The following is a 23,327-nucleotide window of genomic DNA, read 5'->3' as shown; positions in this document are numbered from 1 at the left end:
TGGTGTCTGACATTAGCTTTCAGAGGTTCAATAGCTGACAGTGCGTCCTTTGATTTCCTCTGCCAGTTTAGCATTTATTTACCAATATAAAATGTAATATTGATTTTAGTTAAGTGTTCAGTTAAGAGCTGTGAGACAATGAAGGATCAGTGTTGTATAGATCAATTTTGACATTAATGTGAGGCTTATTATTTCATTTTAATAGTCTTTTATGTCTGTGTGGTTAAGTTAGTCTTTAATTTTATTTTTGGGCTGGACCACAACAGTATTAGGCAGCCATATGGTGAATGTCACTGACTGCCTGACTGATTATATTTACCCCACTGATCAGCCAAACACCAGAAATACTGCAGCAGCCTACTTTTTTTATTTTTTTTTATTTGACAGTTTTAGTTAAAAAAAGAAAAGAAAGATAAGCTACTGCAAGAACTGTAACAGCTAAGTTCACTGAGGCAGTGTCTGAGCTTTGTTCCCTTTCACAAGCCAGTAAAAGCTGCTTTTGTGATCTTACTGTATAAATAAATATAAATTACCTTTATTTCAGTACCCAGTAGCTACAATCAGAGATCTGAGTTGAAATTACACTGAATTTAACAATCTGAATATTGATTCAACGATGGCAACAAGATGACGAGAAAAACACACTTTAAAAAGATTTCTCCTCAGAGCCTGGGCAGCGGCAATAGAGAAGAGGGGCATTTTCCAGAGTATTCACCACCCGAACGAGTGTTGGGTGGATGTCCTCACTTTAATGGGAGCAGCTCAGCAGGTCGGGCTCGATGCCACATCACACGGCCACAACAAACAGAAAACCATGACAGCAGCTGTTTCAAAGTCCTCCACCAGATTCCATCTGTTGACTTGGAGAGAGACTCGAGACGTGGTGGGTTAATATCAAACGTAAAAAAAAAGAAAAAAAAATGTATTATGGTATTTGTTTTAAGCTAATTGAGCGGCATATGGTTTTATTGGTTGGAGTGGATGAGAGTCGGTGCCAACAGCTGCCACCAGATGTAATATTTCTGTGAAGACTAATTCACAAAGAGAGCAGCCGCAGAGAAGAGCCGGCCATGAAATCTGCTCCCCACAGGAACCCATAATAAAAACTACAAACTGTAGAAAGCTGGACTCAACATCTCTCTCTGCTTTTTTTTTCAGTGCCTGGTTTTTCAGAGGAAGCATTTCTGACCAGTCTGCAAATACGACATAAAAAAAAAGAAACGCCTTATTGAATCAATTCTGGTTGGAAAGATCTCTTTTCATTGCTGCCCTCCATGAGACCATCAAAGGTCGGCTGCAGAGCATGATGATTAATCATATTCATATCATTTTCTAATGTGTTTTAGATTTAGATTACTTTTTGTTGGTTAATTGTTGAGATGCAGCATGAACCCCGACCTCCACATTCTTACTTTTCACATTGCTACATCACTGGTGTATTAATAGACCTGTATGTGGAGGTTGGGTCAGTGTCAGAAAAAAATTTAGAAGGTCACACAAGGTCAAAGATTAGTCTTTAAGTAGGATTTAGTATTTGTGAAGTAAAGGTAGATGTTTGTGTTAAAGCTCCATACAGTATAAAAGTAGACGTTTGTGTTAAAGCTCCATACAGTATAAAGGGAGATGTTTGTATTAAAGCTCCATACAGTATAAAGGTAGATGTCCATGTGTAGTGTGATTATAAAGCAGCTCTAGGTTTTATTAATACCGTGAAAGTATCAAAGCCTCAGTCCACAGAGAAATGCACACAGCCTGTATTCAGAAACTGAGCCTTAAAACCAGCCATCAGGACTTCCTGTCACTTTGTGATGTCACAACAAAGCCCCGCCCACACCGACCTGTTGCTCTTGTTACTAGAGCTCCAGAGAGAAGCTGAGAGAGGATGGTTTTTGGTTCTTCAAACTAAAAACACATCTTCATAAACGCATCTAGTTAAACACAAAAGTGTAAAATGTTTTTCAAATTTATCTTTGAGCCATAAAGTCTGAGGAAAAACGTCTGTATTTTGCTACAAAGATAAAAAATATCACTGAGAATAATTCAGCACTTATTGTACAACAGGAAATAGTCCTTAGAAAGGCCATTATTCAATGAGGCATGCTAACCCTTGCCCTGCCCGGAGCCCCCTCCCATGTCACAGTGGTATGCAAACAGCTGCCCAGCGATGACACTGCACATACAGGCCTGTGTGAAGCTGCCAGCCCAGGGTGGACATTTAAACTTTAAAGGGCCAAACTGGACAGCTGGGTGTGTCCACGCCGCGTGGGAGTGTGTTATCTGATGTTCTTGTATATGCATCCACTCACTACCGCACTCCTCACATACAACCAGGATTAAGGGACCAGAGGACGTAGGACTTCCCGTGCGTCTCGTATTGATTAACTTCAGAGCTTCTCAGCAGATCATCGTCAGAAGCGTCTGCAGGATTTCTCCTCGTCAAGACTTCGCTGTTTCTGTTTTGAGTTGTGTGTCTGACTCTGCGCCGCTGTCCCTCCACCATGGGAGCCTTTATCGCCAAGATGCTGCTTCCCACGGTCAGCAGCCTGGTGTTCCTGCCTGCTGCCAGCGTGGCCGCCAAGAGGGGCTTCCACATGGAGGCCATGGTCTACTTCTTCACCATGTTCTTCGCAGCGGTGAGAGGCACTGATGGTTCACACTGAGTCTCTGTGACTGTGATTGATGCTTTCGGTGACGTATCGGTGTTTGGAGATGCAGTCACCAGATGGACAGTATTTTGGCTTGATGTTTTATATTTGCTCAACAACTCTCCAGCAAAGTTTTTAATCGATATAAATATCATGAGAGTTGTCATGCATATTTATTTTAATAGCATTAGGAGCATCTATGAAATAAACAAGCTCATTTCTAAGAACTATATAACTTTAGTTGTGCCAGATCATGTATTACTTATCCATTTAATTATTAAATGACAATGTGCAGGTTTTATTTGTGGTTATTTTGCTATGAAAAGATAGAAACTTAAAGAGTTCCCGAATCTAATGCAGACAGCCACACAAACGTTACGCGCCCTGTAACCCGTAATCTCTTGTTTATGACAGATAAGACTACACAAATATACTGTACACATGGTAACATGGTAGACGATAAATAACGTTATCCACCACTCCATGGATTGATTTCTCGCCGGCTTCGTTGAAAACAAATGCACATGGAGGAGAGGAGGGTTAGAGAGACAGAGGAGGAGAGACCAGACCTGGAGAGTTCCCCTTTAAATACATTGGTTCAGTGTTTTAACTTGAGACCAGCTCAGATACTGTGAGTGTGTACTGTGTGTGTGTGTGTGTGACCTGAACATGTGTGTCTCCCTGCAGATCTACCACGCCTGTGATGGACCTGGTCTCTCCATCCTGTGTTTCATGAAGTACGACATCCTGGAGTACTTCAGTGTTTACGGCACGGCTCTGTCCATGTGGGTCACGCTCATCGGTGAGTCCGAGTGCAGGGTCGCACAACAACGCACAACAAACACAAGAGGCAACACAGAGGCCAAATGAAGCCGCTTCTTTTTCTTTTGCGACTCACTTCTCACCGCTTTGTCTGTTTTCTTGACTCTTTCTGCTTCAAACTCGTCCTGTTATTATTGATCCACTACATTTTGATTCTCCAGTTTTTGCCTCGTCATGTTTTAGGTGAAATAACAAACTATTTGTAAGGTGTGGTGCAGGACAGGGTCAACATTATTAGAGATCCTCATGAAAGAGAAGTTTTAAAACGAGATTATTCCACAATTTACTATTTTTAACCTAAGTTTCTAACTGCTGTTGTGTTTTTATTTGTGCACGTTGTGTATTTGTTTGTATACATTGGTGCAGGAAGCTCTAGAGATCACCAATTAACATTCAACAACTGCACAAGGTCAAAAACATGCAGCTCCGCCTGCAACAGTTGCTCATAACATGTGTTGTGTCTTTGAGCTGTGTTCACATATGTGCGTGCTGAAACTCTCTCGTATGATCACACATGTGCTCCTCTGCAAAGCCCCTGAGGTTTTTGGGGGCTTTAAATCACGTGCTGCAGAGGCCTGAGGGCGTCGACAGCTGGCGGCTGATTGGTCCAATCTATTTGTAGGAAGGAGTGTGAACTGTGAATTAACTGATCGTCCAGGCCTTTCGGTTTATACACTCACTCACTCTCCATGTTTTATTCCAAATGTTGCTACTGGGAGAATTCATGCTTCATGTCTTCCTGCTGTAGCTCTGGGCGACTTTGACGAACCTCAGCGCTCCAGTATCACCATGTTCGGGGTGTTGACCATCGCTGTGAGGATCTACCAGGATCGCTGGGGCTACGGGATCTACTCCGGTCCCATCGGGTCAGCTGTCTTCATCATCACCGTCAAATGGGTAAGAGGCAGAGAACAGAGATTTTCTTATCCTCCTCTTCTATCTTTTCCTTGCACTTCCTTTCAATCAATCAATCAATCAATCTAATGTCCTGGGTGTCTGCTGTTGTTCCAGCTGCAGAAGATGAGGCAGCTGAGGGCAGTGTATCCAGACAAGAAGGTGTACACGCAGCAGGTCGGTCCAGGCTGCTGCTTCGGCGCCCTCGCGCTGATGCTGCGATTCTACTTCGAGGTGATTGTCTTAAAAAATAAAACGAATCCTGACAAACAGAATAAAAATCCTAGAAAGCACACGAATAGATGTGTCGTCTTCTCTGCAGGAGTGGGACTACGCCTACGTCCACAGTTTCTACCACCTGTCTCTGGCCGTGTCTTTCGTCTTGCTGCTGCCGAAGAAGAACCGGTACGCCGGGACGGGACAGAACGCCGCTAAACTCAGCTTCTTCGCCCTCTGCTGCTGTGTAAGTTGGGTTTATTCACTCTGAACAACACAATGAGGTGAAGTCTTTTAAACCTGAAGCACTGAACCCCCCTCCCTTTCTCCAGTCCATGTCCCCAGGAACATCTAAAGAGAAGACAGACAAGACAAAGAAGAAGAAGTCTCGGACTGTGTGGACGGTTCCCACTGAGAAGCCGTGGAGCCGTGGAGGCTGCAGCACCCCCACCCTGCCTCTGTACAACCCCCCACCCTCCACACCCATCAAGGGGACCAGCATCAGCAAACTGAAGGAGATGAACGGCTGGAAGTGAACCCCCAAAATGTCCACGAAAGCAGGAGGACTTCGTCCCGGAGAAACAGGCGCAGATAGCTCGCGGTTGGTTGGCTCCGAGCGGGAAATGGGAAACTCACCAAACAGCTGTCAGCCCAACGTTGATAAACTCGTACGTGGCTGGTAAGTTAATCTACTCCAGCAGGAAACCAACCATCATGTGGACGTTCCTTTCTACTCCAAAACATCTTTTTTTGGCTGGTAGAATATTTAAGGTCAGCAGCGACTTTAGGAATCCACCAGCCATCACGTGCTGCTGCCGCCGCCGCCGCCGTTGCTGTTGTGGCTGCCACTGTGGCCGCCGCTGCCGCTGCCAGCAGGTAAAGAGACACGAGAACCCTGATGTGGCGGGTTACGAGCGAGCCGGGGCCTCGGGTGCCCTCAAAGACCCGATAAGAACGCAGCTGTCTGAGTCCGAGGACGGGCGGCGTGCTCCGAGAGCAGAACACACACAGCACGGACAGGGAGACGGTGGCTGAGACAAGCCAGTAAAACTGACTGGAAAATTTATGAGAAGAACAAACAGGCAGATGGTTTATCTCTCCAAAATATATAAATTGTCTTTAGAAATGTTCCTCAGGGGAGACCCTTCGTCTGCTCGCCTCTGTCTGTCGCCCCCCCACCCCTCCCCTCCCTCCTCTCTCTGTTTCCCGTCTCTCTCAGGGAAAGGAACCACGCGGCCCAACTCGCTTATGAGAATTACAAGACTGTAAAAAGCACATTTTTTTACCGTCCGTCTCTTTTTTTTTTTTAATACGACCCTCGAGGTGCCAAATGTGTCATGTGGAGCATCAGACACTGGAGCGGCGGCGACCCAGACGTCGGCTCATCCCGGAGCATCTCGACGTGTTTTCTGGATCGACAGGTGGACTCTGGTTCACCGAGCCAGCAGCTGTGGCCTGGACCTCCAGGCCAATCATGTGCAGCGCTGTTGCAGACTCTGTAATGTTTCTTCTATTATTAATATATTGTTATTTATTGCACCTGAGATTATTGTGTATTCACAGTGCGTGTTGTTTTTTTATGATTTTGTAATGTTTTTCTACAAATAAAATGAAAAGTGGTGGCCCTGTGTGTAACTGCTCTTCAGGGACATTGGATGTGTGTCTGTGTGCGCTGGACTCTGCAGAAGCCGACCATTGACAAAAACCCTGACTGGCACATACTTCAAGGCCCACTCCAGTCTAGCAACACTAATCCAATTCCAAACCCACGTATCCCATTCCTCCCTCACTTCAGGAGGACACGGGGGTTGTGCGTCCACGCACGTCACCTGCCCCGAACACTACCCAAAGACTATAAACATGTTCTGCGTATCTTAGACAAAACAGTCTCCGGCCAAAACGTGAATGAACCTCCCCTCCACCAGGGAATGGTTTTTTGAGCTGGGGCCAAGCCGCCAGCTCCCGTGCCCAGAGAAAGGTGTTTTTGTCTGGACTCAGAAACCTGGCTGACTGGGCCACCGGCACCTCCCAGCTGGCTGCACCTCTCGGCCCTGACAGGACGGTAACTCGAGCCTTTTATTGCACAAGTGTGAAACACTTTTCAGCTCCTTTACGACCACTGTCTATCCCGCTCCGCTCTGCTGAGGGGCCGGAGCCCACACACATGCAGGACTGGGTTACTAGACTTGTGAAGACTTCAGGGGCCTTTACAGTTCACTTACCAAAGTCTGATCCGCGCTGAACTCTTAAATCTAAGAGGAACGACTCTCTAGAAGAGCCGACCTTTAGGATCACATGTGGTCCTCATAAGACAAAAACACACACACACACGGACTGAGGGCCTGAACCCTTGTTGTATCGGGCGGCCACATCGATAGTGTCAACACAATAAGTGTTGATTGACACTCCTCCGTGGTCGTCTGCACCCACATTCCACGGCGGCGTGGAATTTCAGCGGGTATCGAAATATAATAAAGAAAAATACATCTGAGCAAATAAAAAAATATGACGTCTAGACCAGAAAAAGACGGCGTCCTCCAAGGTTCCACATGTGGCGGCCCCGGTCGGGAAAAAGGTAAAAAAAAAAAAAAAGGAGAGAAAAATCTGCTATATCGATTTTCATTAGAGTCAATTAAGCAGCGAAGAGCCTCGGCGAGAAGCGACGACTGCGACAGACTCTGGTATGTTTGGTATGTTTGTGCTCTCAGCTATGTGGTGCACAGACTTTCTCTGGTGAGACGACGGCAGCGCCCGCCGTGTGCCACAGGTCGCCCCCCTCCCCTCCCACCCCCGTGCGTCAGCTGTTGCCACAGCTGTGGTTCACGCTGCGAGGTCAGCGGCCTCTCGCTGGAGCGCCGCGTCTCATCTCCACCGCTGGTGCTGATCACCAGTGACACCGAGCTTCAGCTGAGCAGAGCAGAGAGCACCGAGGTACTGAGGTCAGACTCTCTGCATTGGTTAAATCAGACGTGGAGAAAGACAAAAAGGAAGGAAAGATGTTTATGTTCCTGTTTTCTAGTCACCATCAGCACATTCACGAGTCGATCATCGTCTACTGACCACAAAGCTTTACTCTCGGCCTTGAGGGGGAGTTTCATGACTTACAGGACTCAGGTCGATTTGGGGGGTTGAAAGTTGTATTGCATTGTTGCATTGTTCTGCTTGTACCAAACTTTCTGAACAATGTCACGCGGTAGAAAGTTGATGCTCGTCAACTGGACAAAATATGAGCGGAAAAACAAAGAGCAAACATGAAGCAGCATGTTAAGTTAGCTGTTTTGGGGGTTTGGCAGCAAGGTGGAGAATGTACTCGCACATCCATATGTCTTCTGTTGCAGGTGCGTAGGTCAGTGTTACTTCAATCTTTGAAAAAAGGACAATTCCGCACACTGCTTCTTGCTTAGCACCTCAGTTTATGAAATAAATGACGTTTCAGTCACAAGACCTTCCTCAGGGTGTTACAAACATGTCACATCTCAGATCTTAAACAGACTCAACTCCACCTTCTTACAAGGTCAAGGTCACGTTTATTTATAGAGCACCTTATAAACAACCTAGGTTGACCAAGGTACTTTTCATGAAATAAATAACAATAAAATACAATGGTACATTTCAAAAGACAATTTCAGCATTGACACATACTTACATTCAGCAAACCAAACAACTTTGTCTCACACAGGTCCGAAAGCCGGGGAGAAAAAATGGGTTTTGAGAGAGGATTTAAAAATCTCCAGAGTCTCTGACGACCGGTTTAGCTGTGGTAAACTGTTCCGCAGTTTAGGGGCAACCACATGTTCCGATTTGTTATTTTTCTGTCTTATTTACAGTCATAAACTATTCAAACAAAGTGTATGTTAGCTCAGTCAACGTTTACCCAACATAGATGGACGTATACATAAGATATTATATATATTATATATTATTATCCTGGACTGGTTTACAACATCAGAACAAATTCACACCTTTTTTTCTTCTTTTCGTTTCATTTTTACTTGAAGAACCACGATACATGCTCACCATGAACAAAGAGACATGGGGTTTTAAATCATTATTAATTCCTTTTCCTTTTCCTTTTCCTAAACTATCATAATATTCCATCAATAAACATCTGGCTTTAAACCAAGCACTTATCTACCTACATCTACCCTCCACCTCCAGGACTGAAAACACCTGTCCAGTGTCAGAATCCTTTCACAGGTTGCGTTCGATGACTTCTGTAACTCCTACCATCCAACGCTGGAGCCAGGTGTGCAGATGCAGAAGCTGTTCAACTGCGGTGCAACATCGTGAGAAAACTGAGCATCATCGTCTGTTTTTCATCCATCGCTATGACGACAGACCTTTGACCCCCACAAGCAGCGGCTCGCTGTCGGAGCGAGTTGGAGGTGGATTCAGATCCTCAGGTGGTTTGTGTTTGAACTCCGATACAACTACCTGCTGCACCTCGTCAATCACCCGCGAGAGCAGCACGAGTCAGAAAACGACTCCAGGAAAAAAGAAAAAAAAAAAAACACGATAAAAATACCAGTTTGTAATTTGTTGACATGAACGTTAAGGATTGGGAATCAGGATTCAAGCTGGAAAGAATACACTTGTCATCTCCCGAGGCCTTCGGAAGAGGAGAGCGCCAGTGAAACTCTGAGAGCTGCTCAGCTGAAGTTGGAAGTTTAACATTTATTTGGTTTGTGCAAAGAGCTCAGTGAGTCACATCATCAGTGTGATGATCTGTCGTGACCTCATCATGTGAAAACAAGCAGCTGCCAGTCAAACGGCAGCAGAGCAGAGTCACACTGAGACTGAGCCTGCGCTGCCACCTACTGGACCCAGTGGAGAACAGCAGCCTCGTCGAAGCTCAGACCGGTGAATGGTTTTTGTTTCTAGGATGGAACAGATGCGGCTTCGCACCAAACTGTTATGAGACCTAAATGACCAATGTATTATATTAGATTAGATTAGATTAGATAATACTTTATTTCATCCCCGAGGGGGAAATTCCTTAGTGAAAGCAGCATTTAACAAAAGGAAATAAAAATCAGCCTGCTGTGTGATATTTGTATTTATATATTTTTCTCAGGGTTTTCTTTCTTTTTCCCCCCTTTTTTGTGTGTTTGTTTTTGTTTTGTTTTGTTTTGTATCCATACCCCTAACAATATCATGATCAAGTGCACATACTATAGCTACTTTCATAAAAAGTGCCTGGTCAAAAAGAAAAAGTGAATTACTTATGTGAATTCAATGTGGTTTTTGTTTTTGTTTTGTTTGTTTTGTCTGTGCTCTGATGATTTTGTTTGTTGTCTAAATATGAAATGTGTCTTGTAAGCCCTTATAGGCTGGGCGCCTTAATTGGTGCATGACGCTTAAATATAAATTCATTCATTCATTCATGCACATTGTCTTTAAATCAAATCAAATCAAACTTTAAACAAACCTGCGACGGAGACACAGAGCAAAAGTCAAAATATAAAAGGCATTGATGTCGGTTCAAAATGAATATAATAATTGTGTCGTGACGTGATGGAAATACTACGATGGGGTGAAAACAGTGTTCATTCAGCACATACCAGAAATTCTCACAGTGACGTGGTAAATAGAAGTTCAACACGTCCATTTGAAAGCAGCAATAAAAAATAATCTGAATTTAAAAGACGATTTAATACTTATTGAGGCCTTTTATTAGTAAATTTGGGTTTAAGACTTTTTAAGGACCCGCGAAGTCACCTAACAACGTCCAGTAAAGATAAGTTCAAGGTATGAAACACAGAACAAATTAGAATAATAATAAAAGTCCATAGAATAATGGATTAAATGGTAACTGGATTGAATTATTAAAGTGTTTTCTAGTCTTAATGATCACCTGAAGTACTTTTTGGTACATCAGAGCCTCCTGCTGCTGTAAACACACCTGGATGTGACGTCATTACTTTATTTCATTAGGATCCCTGTCGGCCTCCAAACGAGGCGGCAGCGACTCCTGACGTCCACTCTGTACCTGGAGAAGACTCTTCACCAGGACCTGCATCTCCTGCTGGTCCAGACACAACTTCAGCTCCTCTTCCTCCTCCTCCTCCTCCGATCGGCTCGCTGCGCTCCGATTGGTCAGAGTCATCTGCTGGAGCTTCTCACTCAGTCTGCAAACACACACACACAGACAAAAAGGGCTTCTTCAGTGTCACGTCTGTGTGTCTATGGGCTCCTCCTCCTCCTCCTCTTCCTCCACCACCACAGTCACAGGAATAAATGACGATCTGAATAAAAACTGTCATGTAAACACATTGATTGGAAAATTCCAAATGAGCTCATTCAGAAAAATACAGTTCTTTCCGATCAAGACGGTTGGTGGTTTATGCCGGTGGATGTTTTTCAATATCCATGTGAACAGTTAATCTGATCAAAGTATTCCTACTGCACAACATGAAGCGTTGCTGTTGTGTGAGGTTCCTGCTGCAGCCGAGCCGCTCGCATAGATCACAGGAGAAGGATTAAAGGACTATTCTGGGCAAATTCAACTTAGGGCTCTAGTATCCTAATATTTTAGGTCTAAAAGAATGAATCTGAAGATGTTCTTTTTAATTGCTCCTGTAATTGCTGTTTTGCAGTAGTTGTGTCTGCAGCGATGAATGGGAGCGGACAGCATTTCCACTGTTTAGACTGTTTACATCCCTCAAAACTGCATTTTTTTCCCCACAGAAAATGTATATAAATATTCTGATTATTTGTGTCCATGTAAACATGGCTAATGAGTCACTATAAGGTGCGTTATATTTGGAATAAAGGGCTGATCCGAATAAAAATGTGTCATGTAAACCTGTCAATTGGAAGATTCTTTGGATTCGGCTCGATCCGAAATAAATTCTGTTCGGATCAAGAGGGGTGGTTTATGCCGATCGTTATTCCGAACCGTGTCCATGTAAACACTTATTCCGATCGTTACTTCCTGTTTGGGGGTTATTGGGGTTATTATGGTCCTTTCCCACTAGCGGTTCTACTCTGTGAGCACATGGCTACTTTATATGCACGTGCTGTTTTGCATTGACTATATGGTTGTTTTTGGCCGTTAGAGGGCGGAATATGAGGCGTGTTCACATCTGCACTTTTCTTGGGTCCGGTGAGATTTATCAATGGCAAGAGCAGTAGTACACGTTGCTGAGTCTGCTTAATAACGATGTACAATAGTACATCAGCAACAGCTCTTAAAATCTGGCGCAGGTCCATTTTGAGTCCTACTGAATGGGATAAATTGAGCCACTTCCGCGTTTATTACAGTAGTACAGGAACTCTTCTTCTGCTGTTGCATGTAAACAGTGGATTCGGATTTTCCGATCCCTCAAATTTTTTATCTGATTAAGAAATTTTGCGCATGTAAACATAGCTTATGTCTCGGTAAATTTATTCTGATTAACTGCTTGATGCATGTACATGCACGTTTTAAATGGATCAGCTTATTTTGCACCCATGTAAACAGTGAAGTTGGAATTTTCTGATCAGAATGATTTTAATCAGATTGTAGAAAAAAATGGGTGTGGTGTGACGAGGGACGAGTCCTCTAGGCGACACTGACCTCTGCTGGTCGGAGGCGGAGCTGCAGGTCTGGGTGACGTCGGTCAGCTGAGCTCTGACGGCTCGGCCTGCTGCACTGGACAGAACATCAGAGGCGCTGCAGCCGGGGAACAGACTCATCAGCATCGGAGGCAGCTGCACACACACACACACACACACACACACACACACACACACACACACACACACACACACACATCAGTGAGTAAAGAGTTAAACCCAGTGACTGAGCTGCAGGAGGAGACGCGCTTCCGACCTCCTGGTTGGCGGGGTCCAGCACCAGGACGTGGATCAGGTCTCGTCTCGCCGCCTCCAGGTTCTGCAGCTTCCTGAAGGACTTGGCTCGGTTCTCGTAGTAGTGGGACACGGACGGGTTGTAGGAGACGGACACGGAGAACATGTCCACCGCCTCCTGGAAACGCCTGCACAGACACACACACACACACACACACACACACACACACACACACACACACACACACACACACACACACACACACACACACACACACACACACACACACACACACACACACATACAGCATCCGAACAAGACTCAATGACCTTTCTGTGTGTGTGTGAGTGTGTGTGGTTCTGACCCGGCCTGGAAGCAGAAGGATCCCAGTGTGTTGTGCAGGACGGCGAGGCGCAGCCGGACAGCGGGGTCGTCAGGACGCATCATCTCCTCGGCCTGTCGGTAGTCGGCCAGAGAGTAACACCAGTCTCCCTGCTGGAAGAAGCAGTCTGACACACACACACACACACAATTAAACCTAGTTATTAAGTTGTTTTACATTTAGTTCACGTTGTTAAGGTGGCGACGGCAACAGTACCGGTGTAGGTACCAAATGTGTCCGGGCTACCAGATTTGTCCGGGGGCCGCGACTGGCGACATGGCACATCGTGATTGGTCATGAGGATTTATAAAAAAAAAAAGTTGTAGGTAGACGATAGTGAGCTATTTATCAGTCCCTCCAGGATTTCGGAGGCTTTTTTTGTGATTGTTGCGGCCTAAAATGCCTGATTTTGCGGCCACATTTTGAAAAAATTGCAGTGCATGTTGCGATGTTTTAAGCGCTTTTGTTGCGATTAAATTGCGGGAGACATCGAAAGTTGCAAAAAAAAGTTGCGGTTTTGTTCTGAATAATTAAAAATCAAAGGAAAATGGAAAATTTTGAAATGTCACAAAATAATGTGAGGTCCTGTTATACCAGCAATTTTCCACTTGTTAAGAAAGGCACAGGAAAGTTACATAGAGTTGAAAGTTGTTTTACTTTTAATTAAAATGTCTGTTTAAAAATCGTGGTAAAAGAACTGTTTTAAAATGCCATTAAAACAGTCCAGTCTTTAAATAAAAAGGGGGAGGGTGGCTACTCAAGTCCAGGGCCAGGGCCTTAGGATGGGGGAAGGGGCACCTGGCTGCCGGCTGCTCCGCTCCGGCCCTGCAGTGGCGCACTCACTGGATTCCCCCTCGGCGAGTGCTGCGGGGTTGACACAGCCTCGGGCGGTCAACCAGGACAACTCACACACTCAACACGTTCAACTCAGCTTGTGTTCCTTTACCTATCACTTTGTGCACGTTGTATCAAGTTTCTTGCCGTCAGCCCAGAGCGATAGATATAACGTTATATCTATCGCTCTGCGTTAGCCGAGCCACGCCGTTCCTCTGTGGTCTCACTTTCAACCACCACTCCGTCCAGACTCGCACTCTCTGATGTGTAAATCGCGAAAAGCACCGACGATTGGTCCAATTTGCGGAAAAGTTGCTGTGATTGTACAAAATTGCAAGATCGCAAAAATTTGCGGGGATTGGTTGAATTTGCGTTAATTGTTGCGATCGCAACATCGCGAATTCCTGGAGGGACTGATTTATATTTTCCTTCTGATAACATTAAACATTTACACAACTAATAGTGACGAAAATGATTTAAATACTGTAATTAGCATTGGCGTTCATGAACGTTTGTTTGACGTTGCCTAGGAGATCTGAGCCAAATCTCGCGAGAGCGTGTTGTTGAGCCAGAGACAGGTCTGGAACAAAGTTCATTTTCTCCTGAATTGTCCGTCTGAAAATCGCCATTTTCATGTCAAACTGTTCAGAAGAGATGTGGCTTGTGACAATTTAGCAGGTACTATTGTTGGTACTGTTGCCGGTACTGTTATTGGTACTGTTATTGGTACTGTTGTTGGTACTGTTGCTGGTACTGTTATTGGTACTGTTATTGGTACTGTTGTTGGTACTGTTGCTGGTACTGTTATTGGTACTGTTGCTGGTACTGTTATTGGTACTGTTATTGGTACTGTTGCCGGTACTGTTATTGGTACTGTTATTGGTACTGTTGTTGGTACTGTTGCTGGTACTGTTATTGGTACTGTTATTGGTACTGTTGTTGGTACTGTTGCTGGTACTGTTATTGGTACTGTTGCCGGTACTGTTGTTGGTACTGTTATTGGTACTGTTGTTGGTACTGTTGCCGGTACTGTTATTGGTACTGTTATTGGTACTGTTGTTGGTACTGTTGTTGGTACTGTTGCCGGTACTGTTATTGGTACTGTTATTGGTACTGTTGTTGGTACTGTTGCTGGTACTGTTATTGGTACTGTTGCCGGTACTACTGCCGGTACTGTTATTGGTACTGTTGCCGGTACTACTGCCGGTACTGTTGCCGGTACTGTTGTTGGTACTACTGCCGGTACTGTTATTGGTACTGTTGCCGGTACTACTGCCGGTACTGTTGCCGGTACTGTTGCCGGTACTACTGCCGGTACTGTTGTTGGTACTGTTGCCGGTACTATTACCAGTAATATTACCGGTACTGTTGCTGGTACTGTTGTTGGTACTATAGTTGGTACTGTTGCCGGTACTGCTGCCGCGACCCAGCGCAACCTCACTCAGGCTGCAGCGGCGGCACCGTTCATCCTATTAACTTCTTTTTCTACTTAAGGTTGAAAAACTACATAGTGTTGCTTTAACAGTGAAGAACACACACGCATACTCAAACCAATAACATGTAGCTGTTCAGGTGTGAGGAGGACAGGTTTGATCGAACTCAATGAAGTTTCAACAGAGACATATGAACAGTGAAGTCACCTCCTCTGTTGAGGTAGAGCCCCGGCTGCTCCTTCTCCTCCTCGATGGCCTTGTTGAGCAGCAGCGTGGCCTCGGCGTACTGACCTCTGCTGAAACACTCCACTGCAAAGTCGTTGTAGGTGAGAACCAGCTGGAACTCCACCTGCCGCTCGAAGGAGCCGCAGCGCTCCTCCGTCCTGTCTGCAGACGCCACCTCCCCCTCCTCCTTCACCTCCTCCTCTCCCTCTCCACTCAGCTCCACAGCCTGGACCAGATCCTCGATGGCGGCTGTGAAGTCCTTCAGGCGTCGGTAGAGGATTCCTCTGGTGGAACGAGATGAAGAAGCTCCTGGTTACTGTGATTCATATCGATTCAAATACAGTATATACAGACGTGGACAAAATAGTTGGCTCCTTTCTCTTAAAGAAAGAAAAACCCACAACTGTCACTAAAATAACTTGAAACTGACAAAAGGACCAAAGCAGGACGTTCTCCCAGAAGGTTGTGCAACAAAATATTCAATTAAGATTAAGTTAAAGCAGAAGTGAGTGATATATTTGTGTTAATATAAGTCTTAAATAGTTATATCTTCCGACAGCAATCACTTACATAGAGTGTTTGGTCTGAAACACGGGTCTCTCAGTCACTCTGCTCTGCTCTGAGCCGAGGAGAAAACATTTATCGTATCCTACAGTTTTTATCCAATGAGGAGAGAGAACGGCATGCAGCCGCCACTAAACAACAATAACACAGCCTCTCCCCGCGGAACGTGAGGGTCTGTCGGCCACAGCGCCTCGGACACACCGGTCCCACCGGTGGTCGCGGTCCGTCTGTGGTACGGGTCGGTGCCGGCGGCCTGCTTTGGCCCAGAGACCATCAGATTTTTACCGCGGGAGGACCTTGGGGAGGACACGGTGTTGCTCCAGATGAAGACCGGGCAGGACTGTCGGCTGAGAGCTTCCTGTTTCTGCTCCGAGCAGCTGGAGCCTCGCGGGTGAGAGCAGAGCAGCTGCTGCATCCACATGCAGAACTCCGTTTGCAAAAGACGTTAATTATGTTTTTGGCACTCAACGCATGGGAACGAAAAACGAGAAAATACGTGGTTGGCACTCAATGAGTTAATAACAGATTATTTTGACAACATTACCTAGGCTGAATGAGAGGGATGGAAACATTGCCCACACTTTCCCATCTGAAAACTCGCCTTTTACTTTTGCGTCACTGCATGTCTTGCAAACGACTCCAGTCTCGGTTGAAAAAGAAAAATATGTCGCCGAGTTTCACCGGTGTTCGCTCGTCCGTATTTTACTGTGACCACAGACTGTGACAGCCACTCCACTTTCAACGATGCACGTTTTTTCTTTACCTTTCCGGCAGTCTCACAACCCTCCCGTTTAGCCATGGCTGAATTTCTATGCAATAACAAAAACGCCACAACAGCGGCTGCTCGTCATAACACATTGATTGGCTGTCAAGCTAAACAACCGCTGCGTATTGGCTGGACAGCGCCTCGTGGGCATGTTTTTTTAATGATGACTGGCTGACAGCACCCTGTCACTGTCACTCATTGCAGTGATAAACGCCCACAGAGGTCATAAATTTCACAATTCGAAGCGCACATTAGGGAGAAATAAACCGTAAACTAGTCGGGGATATTCGAGTGCGCAACTTTTTTGTCTTCTGCGCAAAGAGGTGGGGAGCAGTGCGCAATTGCGCAGTAAAACACCTTAGAGGGAACAGTGGTTACGAGTGGCCGTTATAGTGACTTTCACAGGTAAAACAGGTCGGAAAAACACGAGTGGGTTGCCTGGAACGCTACAAAGTCGTAAGTTGTGACTTGAAGCTGTAATTTACGGTTTCAAAAGCCTGCCTGGAACGCAGCATTAGCCAAAACGACCGGATCGCTTACTTCTGCTTTAAGTCATTTTTGTCCAGTCCACTTTCATTAGTTTGTTTCTTTTTAATAATTCTATTAAACCACAATTTAAAAGCATTGTCTGATTTTCATTAGTTAATTTTCACAATTCTTAAAAAATCTATTATAAGTTTGTGGATTTTTCTTTCTTTAACGGAAGCATACCAACAATTCTGTCCCCGTCTCCATATAATTTCAACTATAAGGCACAAGATCTCTTTGAAACCTTGTAAAATGTAAATTTTTACATTTTTAATATTTGTGGTTCACATTGGAGCATTTTTATTGTTTTAAAATCACGTTTGGTGTCTCAGATTGTGTCAGCAGAGGTCTTGTACTTACAGATGTAAACCGTATCACGGATAAAGTGACCCGAAGCCCTGACGGAACATGTTTAGTTTTGGTGCCTGATTGATTTGATTTATAATTAATAACAAATAAAAAACAATCTTCAGTAAAAGTCTGAATCTGAATTTCTCTGGTTCATACACCTGCTGCTTCAATCTGGAGGTCTTAGACTGAGCGTATTAGATAAAGAGCTCAGTAGATTCTAAGTAATCATTGATAGAAACATGTATAAGTTGCAGCTGTTTGCAGTGAAACGGTGCAGGTCATGGTCTTGTCTCGTGGTGTGTGTGGGTTTCACCTGAACAGGTAGAGCCGTGGGTCCCGTGGACAGTTGTCCAGAGCCACGTTGATCATGCAGAGCGCCTCGGGCAGCTGGCCGCTCAGCGCTCGCTCCACAGCTTTCTGTCGGGCGCGTTCAGCCGCTTCCTGCAGCCGCTGCAGCAGAGCGCCGGCCTCGGGACACGCCGGCTTCAACGCCAGCGCCGCCGCCACGTCGCCATAGCACCGAGACATCTGCAGAGAGGAGAGGTGGTGAGTGTGATGATGATCAGGGTTCCTACAGCTTAAACCAAGTTAAACTTAAGACTTTTTAAGACTTTTTTTAAAGCCACTTGAAATGAAATTTAAGACCGACTTCACAATAAACACAAATGCAGAAAAAAACACCACATCAATTACATAGGGTTAGGGACAATTTTACCCACTTCCAAGGTAAAGTGACTGCTACATGAACATTGGATTGTGTCTCTTTCCAGCTGTCCTTTCAAAATAAATGCATAAAAAGTCCGAAAAAAAAAAAAAAAACACTGACTCGGGAGCTGGTGACGGTGAGAAATTTAGCGGTGACGGCCGCCACTAACTTCTCTATGTCGGAATGTTACCAATTCTTTTGAGATTTGAGACTAATTACAATCATAAAATCCCACTTACCAAATGTTAACATTTTTAAGACGTTTGAAAAATTGATTTAATACATTTTAATGCCAATTAAGGCCTTGTTTTTAGATTAATGAATTCAATGCCTTTTAAGACTTTTTAAGGATCCGTAAGAACCCTGATGATGATGAAGGTGATGATGAAGGTGAGAGCTGCAGCCGTCACCTGGTGGAGCTGCTGGTGCAGTCGGGCTCTGAGGACGTAGAGGTCGGAGGTCACGCCGTCTGACGCCATCCAGTCGCTGACCAGCTGCAGACAGTCGCTCAGGTGACCTGCAGCGGTCAGACAGGCCAGGCTGAGGGGGGGGGGGGGGAAACATCATCATAACTTTATTCATATAGCACCTTTAAAAACATCCCCTGCACGGTTTACAAATTGTTTCAGGGTCCCACTCTTCTCTTGAAATCATTTTCCAGGACTTTTTCAGCTGGGACAGTCTGACAGACATGTTATGATGCCCTAAACTAATACATCCCCTGTCCCATTTGTGCTTTGGAGAAGTGTTTTTTTTTTTCAACAGTTGTACCCTGTTTTGTACATTTAACAAGTTTGTTTCCATGTTTATTCTCTTCTCAGCCCCAGAAGTCTGATTTAAAGATTGCAGTGCAGTGTGTATGGCTCTAACTTATCTATGAAATAATCTCTTACTTATCATAGAATAACGTAAAAACATGTTGTTTTTGTTTTTAAACTACACCTAAATAAAAATTGGTCAACCATTTTCCAGGTTTTCCAGGATGTGTGGAAACCCTGTGTTTTGACAAAAACAACACACAAGAGACCAGTCTCAAACAAGACCGGTGGAGCGCCCAAACAAAATACAGCAACAACACAGGAGATATGAGAAACCAACAATAAACTGAGACCAGGAGAAGTCAAATTAAAATGCAGGATGCAGTTAATTAGATGAAATAAATAAAAGGGGGGTTATATATGAGAAAAGGAGCTAAGAAGAGAAAAGAAAAGATGGAATGAAACTGGAAGGTTTGGTGTCTGTAAGTGCTGCTGAAGTGGAGATTTCTAGCTCAGAGTCTGAGTCTGAAAAACTCTTTCTGAGAAAACGGCCTTTTAAGACTTGTACTGTAAAATTACATAGATTGTTAATGTAAATCGTACTTTTACGATTTGTTGCTGATACGGAGGAGATGACAATTTTTAGAGCCTTAATAATTGCTCAGGAGAGAGAGCTTTACAACGATACCTGACATGACATGGGTCAGACAACAGGCACAGCAAAGTATGTGACAGTAGCTGTTAACTTTTAGTGAATTTAGGAGAAATCTACTGACGAAAGAGACAAAATGAAGTAAAATAAAAACACCTTAATGTGGATTTTCTACTATTTCTTTTGACTTTTGGATCTCACCTTCTGACTGTGTAGACCCTGCAGCCGGGCTTCACCTCAGCAGCTCTGCTGAACGCCTGCAGAGCCTCCGAGAAGAGACGGCGGTCGAACAGACACTGACCCTGAGGATCAGCAGTCACTCAGTTAATCCTCTGACAGACACAACGGAACCATTTAGGCTTTGTGATTGTTCTGATAAAAGTCAACAATTTACTGTATTTGCTCCTCGCATTCAAATCCAACACAACCTCAGCTCATTAAATATGTTAAAGCAACTACAAAGAACCTTTAACTGGATATGCAAAAGTCTCTGGTTTCTGCTGATCTCTCTGTTTGACCTACAACAGCACTTTGTGTTGTTGGGACAGGATCCACAAGGAGAAACCTACTGCTTTTGTCCACAGGGGGTCGCCAACAACACAAAATTAAAGTTCTTTGTAATTGCTAGACCAATGTGCACTATAATATGAGGTTATAGTCCATAAAATCATAAAAGCTGCAAAATATTATAAAGTAGGATTCAGAAAACTGCATTTGTCTGTCTGGGTTGCTCTAGATGTGATTTGAAATCTCAATCTCCATCTTTATCTGTTGATCCCTGTGTTTAAACTTCATATCCCAGGGCTCCAGACTCACTTTTTTTTTTTACTAGGAGCACAGTGGCCTCCAACTTAACATTTTAGGAGCGCAAGCATAAAAAAAACACAAATATTCACACTTCCTTTTCATTCATGAATGAAGCCTGACACCTGTAATGACAGATTCCAGATCCTTTGAGTCGCCACTTCCATGTTTCACCCATGTTAAACAAAAAACAGCAAATTTACTGGTTCCACACGCACGAGTACATGAAGAATTTACTTGCACTGTCTCAAATTTTAGGGGGAAAATGCTCATTTAGTGGCCGTCTGGAGCCCTGTATACTGTTGCATCCGTTGTCTGTGGTTACAGTGTTCATCAACCATCCTCCGATTTTTCCCGAGGCTCACTGCAAAATCTTTCCAAGAATATTTGTCTTATTTCTAGTCAAAATGTCAAATTTCTAGTCAAAACAATCTCATTCTACTTAAAATAAGACTCATCACATTAAAAGTATCTTGTTTTTAGACACTTTTTACTTCTTTCAAGCTGATTTTCACTTGAAATAAGTAGAAAAATCTGCCAGTGAAAGCAGGTTTTTTGTGCTTGTAATAATCAGATTTTTCTACTTATTTCAAGTGAAAATTAGTTTGAAACAAGTGAAAATTATCTGAAAACAAGTTCATTTTTAGGTGATGAGTCTTATAGAGTTTAGTTTTGACTAGAAATGAGACATTTTTACAAGAAATAAGACAAATATTCTTGGAAAGATTTTGAGTTTTTGCAGTGCTCTAACCTGGAGATAGTAGATGAAGGCCAGTCGGTCTCTGAAGGCTCCAGGCTGCAGCAGCCAGGCCTTCTTATAGCAGGCTGCTGCCGACTGGAAGTCACAGAGCTGCAGGTAGGCCTCGGCCTGACTCACATGCAGCTGAGTCTGAAATACAACAACAACAACAGAGACACTCAGACATGCTGCAGCTTTTTAAAACACCTCCCACCTTTTTTTTTTTTTACACAGGTAAGTTTCAGTGCAGCACCTGCTCAGGCTGCAGGGTGATGGCTCTGGAGAAACAGACCACGGCCTTCTCATACTGGAACTTCTCCATCGCCTCTTGTCCATTTGCATAGCTGCCAAAAAGACAATAAATTTAAACATTACTCATGTTGGGTATATTTTAAGCAACAATCTTTGCTTCTCTGTCAGAAATCACCACATTTAACCAAAAATACCATGTAAATATGGATGTATATAATGAAGCATTGACTCTCACTGCTCTGCAGCCTTGCTCTGGATGATGAGGCCGGCCTGCAGGTCCGGTCTGGGAGTATGTTTCTCTCCTGGTACCTGGAAAATTTGACTGGAGCCAAAAAGCTGCTTGAAGATGCGTTTCCTCCGGGCTTCCACCAGCTCCTCATCTGACACAGCAGTGGGAAACAAACCCTGCTCATCCGTCTACAGCGGTGAACAATCAGTTGACAAAGATTTTATTTTATTTAACACCACAACATCTCAGTAAAGAAATTGGACTCTAATTTTACTGACTGTTTTTTTGTTTGTTGTGTTGTTAGTAAGGTAACGTCCAGCACCAGCTTCAATTTGATTTATTAGATTAAAAACAACAACAAATAAATAAGGTAATTACAATACATCTACATTTGGAAAATAAAAATTTAATAAACTGGAATAAGAACTGGCTAAAAGATCACAATTACACTTTTCCACCCAGGTAAACGAGGCTATTTTGTCCTCACATATGCGTTACAAAACAATAACAGTGAAAATACAGCAATAGGCTAATATTAACACTGTTTTAACTTTAGCCTAAACAACAGTAGGCTAACTACATGAGATAAAATCATTTTGTTAATTATACATAAACTATTTTTTTTTATTCTGTTTAATTAAACATTTAGATTAAGAAAACTGGAACTAGTTACAGATGTGTTTACCTGTGTGTGGTCACTGCTCTTCTCAGTATTGTCCATTGTGTTGTTCAGATATTAGCCTAAGCTCGGTAACTTCTGCTCTTTTTATTTTCACTTCGTTTTAAAACTTCTGCTCAACTGTTCAATCTGGACGTCACCGTGGAAACGAGGTTCAACACAAGAGAGGGGCTTTTATTTTGTAAACGAAGAGTTTCTAGTGCGAGTGAAACGTTACCGTCCCAGTACTTCCGGTTCCGCCTCAATCCCGCTACTATGGAGTCAAATCGTTTACTATCCACAGTAGTAGTGAAATATTGCACCTTTAAACTTTAAAAACATGTTTAAGAAATAACTCGTGATTGAGGTTATGTAGTCACATTTATATCTTATATTGTCTTATATTTGGAGACACTGACATTAGCCAAGTCGCATTATGCTAAACCTACGATGTGTGGAATCAGTGGCTCAACGATGTCATATAAATTTTTACCTCTACCAAACCAAAACCAGCCAAGACCATGGGTTATCCGGTGGTTAGCATCATGGTTAGCATCCCAGTGGCTCCTATCACAAGTAAATAAATCAATGAAGATGGACGTTGTCTCCGTCTGCAACATTCTTCTGAAGAGTTTTGAAGCTTTTCTGTTAACTGTTCTGACGTCGCCATCTTGGCACCCGCACCGCACCTGACGCCAACAAACAAACTACAAAAATGGGCGCGACTGTAGAAATAAAACAGCCTTGTTTCCGCGCCAGGGTGAAAATATGTCTATTTTCAATGTAAATGTGGTAATTTTAAGGTGGGAGTCATTCATACATATATATACTGACAAGACGCCGCGTTCCTAGGCAACTCTATTGAGTGGAATCAGTGGAATACGTCAACGCGGCCGCCATCTTGGTTCGGGGGAAGCCGTGTCTACTACTGCACTAGTCAACAGAGGAGGCAGAGGTATATCAACCATTAAAATATATATCTTTTAATGTCAGTATATCTATGGGAGTCATTGAGGATTCATTTGGCTTGGGGCGGCCATTTTGGCTCCAGTCCTGTGTTGTCGGTTGGTTGCTCTA

The 23,327-nt window shown here is 43.9% G+C and overlaps 2 protein-coding genes across 2 annotated transcripts; one reads left to right on the top strand and one right to left on the bottom strand.

The window, feature by feature from the left end:
- Nucleotides 1–2,498: 2,498 nt before the first annotated feature.
- On the top strand, nucleotides 2,499–5,113 carry mymk (myomaker, myoblast fusion factor; the record flags this gene model as incomplete). The annotated part of the gene is made up of 6 exons (XM_083978346.1): nucleotides 2,499–2,633; nucleotides 3,333–3,447; nucleotides 4,216–4,364; nucleotides 4,479–4,595; nucleotides 4,684–4,824; nucleotides 4,910–5,113. 6 exons carry the CDS (start codon nucleotides 2,499–2,501, stop codon nucleotides 5,111–5,113), a joined length of 861 nt encoding a protein of 286 aa, XP_083834472.1.
- Nucleotides 5,114–10,746: 5,633 nt separating this feature from the next.
- Nucleotides 10,747–22,815, bottom strand: LOC310991895 (tetratricopeptide repeat protein 16-like; the record flags this gene model as incomplete). The annotated part of the gene is made up of 12 exons (XM_083979826.1): nucleotides 22,744–22,815; nucleotides 21,599–21,780; nucleotides 21,365–21,455; nucleotides 21,124–21,261; nucleotides 19,770–19,870; nucleotides 18,569–18,698; nucleotides 17,766–17,980; nucleotides 15,226–15,527; nucleotides 12,734–12,878; nucleotides 12,391–12,556; nucleotides 12,136–12,269; nucleotides 10,747–10,822 (listed from the first exon to the last, which is right to left on the bottom strand). The coding sequence occupies exons 1-12, from the start codon at nucleotides 22,771–22,773 to the stop codon at nucleotides 10,747–10,749; spliced, it is 1,710 nt and encodes a 569-aa protein (XP_083835952.1). The 5' UTR covers nucleotides 22,774–22,815.
- Between the last annotated feature and the right edge of the window lie 512 nt (nucleotides 22,816–23,327).

The sequence above is a fragment of the Trachurus trachurus genome (assembly GCF_905171665.1).
Source record: "Trachurus trachurus genome assembly, chromosome: 9".
Classification (NCBI taxonomy): domain Eukaryota; kingdom Metazoa; phylum Chordata; class Actinopteri; order Carangiformes; family Carangidae; genus Trachurus; species Trachurus trachurus.
This window is presented reverse-complemented; position numbering and strand designations above follow the sequence as displayed.